At 44.2% G+C, this 5,661-nt stretch overlaps 1 protein-coding gene across 1 annotated transcript; it reads right to left on the minus strand.

Annotated features, from left to right (window-relative positions):
• Positions 1-3,460: 3,460 nt before the first annotated feature.
• LOC120909563 (zinc finger protein OZF-like) lies at positions 3,461-5,661 on the minus strand. The gene has a single exon (XM_040321326.1). It carries the CDS (start codon positions 5,633-5,635, stop codon positions 4,070-4,072), a length of 1,566 nt encoding a protein of 521 aa, XP_040177260.1. The 5' UTR covers positions 5,636-5,661; the 3' UTR covers positions 3,461-4,069.

Below are 5,661 nucleotides of genomic sequence, written 5' to 3' on the forward strand. Positions count from 1 at the left end.
TTGAGGTGGTGGAGATTAGATGTATTTTTTAATTATTATTGAAGATGTACCTAAGAAAGTAGACATGTGCACAACAAAAAATTTCGTATTTTTTTGTTCCGTTTCGTCTCGTTCTGTAGATTCGTAGAGATTCGTAATTTCATAAGACTCAAGTTTTCCTATTCGGACCCGTTCGTATTTCGTAAGACGCTAGTTTTCCTATTCGGACCTGTTCGTATTTTCGTAACAGTTTTATTTTCGTTTATACTGAATGATTCGTAATTCTGTCTAATTTATTTTTGTTGATTCGAAATTCGTAATTTTGTTAGATAATAATTTTCGTTTAATGGATTTGTAATTTTGTACTTTCGTAAATACATCGCAACACGCGGCTAATCTATATTAAGATAGACTTTCTCTTAAGCCCCGTACACACGGTCGGACTTTTTGCCAACAAACGTCAAAATTAGCGTTTTCCAAAAAATCCGACCGTGTGTACGCTCTATCGGACAAACTTTTTCGGTTTCAAAAGTCTGGACAACTCCCTTCAGACAATAATCCACGGAAAAGTTTGTTTGAAGTCCGATCGTGTGTACGCGGCTTTACACTGTACAATGTGTCTCAGCACAAAAAAGATAAGCTGATTGGCTAAGATATTAAGTAAGATACATCACTCACTAACTACACTGCCCAGTGCCCATTCGAAAGAACGATACAAGTACACAAATTTATGAACAGACAAAGAAACGGATTTACAAATCCCCCTTCCTAGCTCAAATTCTCTCCCCATCCCCCTCATGCACAAACACCTCATGCATTGTGTCCCCAGTACAATTCCTCCCTTCCTTCTTGAAATGTACAGACCTCAGATGCTACAGTGGTGGGAACTCACTACAAGAGTATCACTACAAGAGTAGTGAGAGCAATAAAGGGGAGGAGAGACCTGGGAGGCGGTGGGGGCTGTGTTCTCCCTCCTGGCAGTATACAGCAGTTGATACAAAAACGCTGTTAGATCAGGACTGTGCTAGGTTTTATTACCCACATTTTCTGCTGTGGGAGAGGAACATTCTAGGGAGGAGCGAGAGAGTGGGTAATTAAACCCTGCAAAGTCTTGATCTGACAGTGTTCTTGTATCAACGACTGTATACCGACAGGAGGGGGAGGGAGCACAGCCTCCACCTCCTTCTGACTCTCTCCTCCTTGCTGCTGCTCACACTAATCCTGTAAGGAATTGTTCATAGTCAGTTCCCATGGATACCATCATGTTGCTTCATTTTGAAAAATTTGTGGCAAATAATGAAATTGTGCGTAACGTGTGACAAAACGTGTGGAGGGCGGAGCGACGTGTTAGCCGGCCGGGGATTTTTAACTACCTCTTGATGTAACTACAACCTTTACTTTTGATAAAACGTTTAGAGCTTCTTCTTTCAAGTTTAATTATGGTCTCATTGGGATCCCATTGAGATTAGCAGTACAATACATATCCCTACCCTCGAGTGGATCCTGTAGGAGAGCTTTGGGAAATCCCTGGCCAGGGTGTTTGGCCACATGCCCATCTGACCTCTCTTTTTTTTAGATAGTCCATTAAATTTGGTAAGCCTGAGGTGGCAGTGTCACAATTTGGTAGACCTGAATGGTGATTGGATGTTCACCTGAACATTTTTATTTTATTCACCTTTCCAATATTTGCATTTTTTTTTTTGCACTTTATTATTAGTGTTATGTAATAGTTTATATTATATTTACATTATCATTGTATTATAATTTCACTTGAACCTACCGTATTTATCGGCGTATACCGCGCACTTTTTTGCCCTGAAAATCGTGGGTGCGCGATATACGCCGATACCCGCTTTCCCGCGCCGAGTTTGAATACTGCGCCGGCATATACCGAGCGCAGTACACTCGTGTATAGTCGGGCAGTCTCGGCTCCTCTCGCGCTGACGTCCTGGACGTACAGGACGTGAGCGCGAGAGTAGCCAAGCCTGCCCGACTATACACGAGTGTACTGCGCTCGGTATATGCCGGCGCAGTATTTAAACTCGGCGCGGGAAACGAGCGGGGAGGACGCCGCAGAAGGACGTTGGACCCGACGAAGAGGACACCCAAAGCCGCAGACGGACGCCGGACCCGACGAGGCCGCCGCGCAAGACACCAAAACTGTAAGTACAAAAATCTTTTTTCCACAGGAATTTCGGGGCAACTTTAGGGGTGCGCGCTATACGCGGGAGCGTGCTATACCCCAATAAATACGGTATTTTGATTCGTATGTTTTGATTATGACCATTTAGACTATCACCGTTTTATAGCACGGCTCTTTTTTTACATATTTGAATCTGTTCTGGGGAAGATATCTTGCAGCAGAGCCTCTGCTTTTTATCATCTTTTATTGTGGACACCAACTCGGTTGGTGTTCCAAAAACACGGCTTGACTCCTCACAAGACTGGGCTGTTTGTATTCATGCTGATCCTCTTGTTTAGAGGGACACGGGACATAGAAAAGATGAACAGGAGTTTCTCTATATTAGATGTGATGTGAACGTGAGGAAGAAAGATGATCTTGTGGTTGGAGGTGGTGATGGTGCGGAGGAGGAATTACGGGTGGAATGATCTAGGAATTGATGGACTTATCATTAGAGTCTACTACAGATGTCCCAAGATTTATGAGAAGGGGGAGAGTCAGCTATTCCAACAAGTATAAGCCGGTAAAACCAAAACTACTAACACACAAGATTAGGACTAAAACTGAAAACTACAGGATGGACCTTACTTGTAGTGTTAGAAAAAGGAAAAGAGAAGAAGATTTCATTTATACAGATCTGAGAACTTAGTTGGTGTTCCAGAAACACGGCTTGACTCCTCACAAGACTGGGCTGTTTGTAGTCATGCCGATCCTCTTGTTTAGAGGGACACGGGACATAGAAAAGATGGAGGGGGGTTTCTCTATGTTAGATAACTTTCACGTGAGGAAGAAAGATGATCTTGTGGTTGGAGGTGGTGATGGTGCGGAGGAGGAATTACGGGTGGAATGATCTATGAATTGATGGACTTATCATTAGAGTCTACTACAGATGTCCCAAGATTTATGAGAAGGGCCAAGCTTTACTGGCTTACCACCTGGTGCAAAGCCTGACTCCACTGACTCTCTGCTGATTTGCTTTCTGAGGTCTTGTATCACGATTTGGCCTCTGAGGTCCTGAACCCTGACTCTGCTGGCAAAGTTCTGTTTGAATATTTTTAACAACCCAGATGTAATTTCTGTGACTGCATTTTTCAGCACTGTCATACTTTGAATAACAATTGCACGGTCGTGTAACACTGTATCCATATGACATTTTTATCATTTCTGACACAAATAGAGCTTTTGGTGGTATTTAATCACCACAGGGTTTTTTTTTTTTTTTTGCTAAACAACCAAAAAAAAGACAGAACATTTTGAAAAAATAAAAACATTTTTAATGGTTTGTTAAATTTTTTTAAAAACAGGGAATTTTTCTCTTTCATTGATGGGCACTGATGAGTGGCTCTGTTTAGATCAATTCATCAGCCGTCATTGGCCAACAGCTGATCATGTAATAAGGGGCCGGGATCAGCCCCTTGCTCTGATCTGTGGTTAGTTGAGTCTCATTGACTCGCTGATCACAGAGTGAGCCGATGCGCGCGCAGGCAGCTCATGCTCAGGAGGACGTATATGGATGCCCGCCCGGCAATTTAGGCCGGCGCTCTAGCCGTCTTTCGGCTATAGCGCGGGCGGCAAGAGGTTGAGGAACGAGGTAACCTGGTGGTTAACTAGGCCTCGCTTGCTGTCAACTAGCGATGAGCCGAGCATACCTGGGCTCGATTTGAGGAGGGTTTGGTGAACATGAGTAAAGTTTGGGTCCTGAATCCAAACCGTTTTGAAGTCAATGAGAGAGGAATGTTGAAAACAGTTCAAACATTTTTCTAGATAGGCAAGAAATTGTGACAGACATATGGCATCTCGTCTGTGTGCACTCTCTGATGACGTGAAAGTCTGCACTTCAGCAATACGGCTTCTCACCAGTACGAGATCTTTGATGTACAACAATTTCTGATTTTGCTCTATAACATTTTAAACACTCAGGACAGGAATACGGTTCTCACCCGTGTGAGACTTCTGATGTCTGGCCAGCCGTATTTTACATGGAAAACATTTCCCGCACTCAGGGCAGGAATACGGCTTCTCACCAGTGTGAGATCTTTGATGTACAACAAGTGTTGATTTACCTTTAAAACATTTCCCACACTCAGGGCAGCAATACGGCTTCTCCCCTGTGTGAGATCTTTGATGTACAACAAGTTCTGCTTTCCTTATAAAACATTTTCCACACTCAGGACAGGAATACGGCTTCTCCCCTGTGTGAGACTTCTGATGTCTGACCAGGGGTGCTTTACATGGAAAACATTTTCCACACTCAGGGCAGGAATACGGCTTCTCCCCTGTGTGAGATCTCTGATGTACAACAAGCTCTGATTTCCTTATAAAACATTTTTCACACTCAGGACAGGAATACGGCTTTGCACCCGTGTGAAACTTCTGATGTACGACCAGCCGTGCTTTACATGGAAAACATTTTCCACACTCAGGGCAGGAATACGGCTTCTCACCAGTGTGAGACCTCTGATGTACGACCAGCCGTGCTTTACATGGAAAACATTTTCCACACTCAGGGCAGGAATATGGCTTCTCCCCTGTGTGAGACCTCTGGTGTACGGCCAGCTGTGCTTTACATGAAAAATATTTTCCACATTCAGGGCAGCAATACGGCTTCTCACCCGTGTGAGACCTCTGATGTATAACAAGCTCTGATTTTGTTCTATAACATTTTACACACTCAGGGCAGGAATACAGCTTCTCACCCGTGTGAGACCTCTGATGTCTGACCAGGTGTGCTTTGGATGGAAAACATTTTCCACACTCAGGGCAGGAATTAAGCTTCTCACCCGTGTGAGACCTCTGATGTCTGACCAGCTGTGCTTTACATGAAAAACATTTTCCACACTCAGGGCAGGAATACGGCTTCTCACCCGTGTGAGACCTCTGATGTATAACAAGCTCTGATTTTGTTCTATAACATTTTACACACTCAGGGCAGGAATACAGCTTCTCACCCGTGTGAGACCTCTGATGTCTGACCAGCTGTGCTTTACATGAAAAACATTTTCCACACTCAGGGCAGGAATACGGCTTCTCACCCGTGTGAGACCTCTGATGTACGACCAGCTGTGATTTATATGGAAAACATTTTCCACACTCAGGGCAGGAATACGGCTTCTCCCCTGTGTGAGTTCTCTGATGTGTGACCAGCTGTCCTTTATGTAGAAAACATTTCCCGCACTCAGAACAGGTATGAAGTCCGCCCTCCCTGTGAGTTCCCTGATGTAAAAAAAGACCTATACCGGAGCAAAAACTTTCCTCACACTGAGGACAGGGAAATGTCTTCTCCCCCTGAATCCCGGCACCATCCCTCACAGTACGAGGTTGCTCAGAGTCAGAGGGATTCTGTGGTCTATCCACACTGTGAAGTCCTCCATCCACAGTTGAGCTCTTTTTTCCTCCACAATCTCCTGTGATGTCCTCATCTTCCATTCTACAACCTGGAGATAAAGTGAGACGATCCTTTGAGGGTTTCTCCATGGCGTGTCCTGGAAAAATAGAAAAGC

Source organism: Rana temporaria, chromosome 8, assembly GCF_905171775.1.
Source record: "Rana temporaria chromosome 8, aRanTem1.1, whole genome shotgun sequence".
Classification (NCBI taxonomy): Eukaryota; Metazoa; Chordata; class Amphibia; order Anura; family Ranidae; genus Rana; species Rana temporaria.

What these genes read in the sequence shown, in the direction of transcription:
- LOC120909563 (XM_040321326.1), bottom strand. Translation starts at nt 5,635, where the DNA reads ATGGAGAAACCCTCAAAGGATCGTCTCACTTTATCTCCAGGTTGTAGA.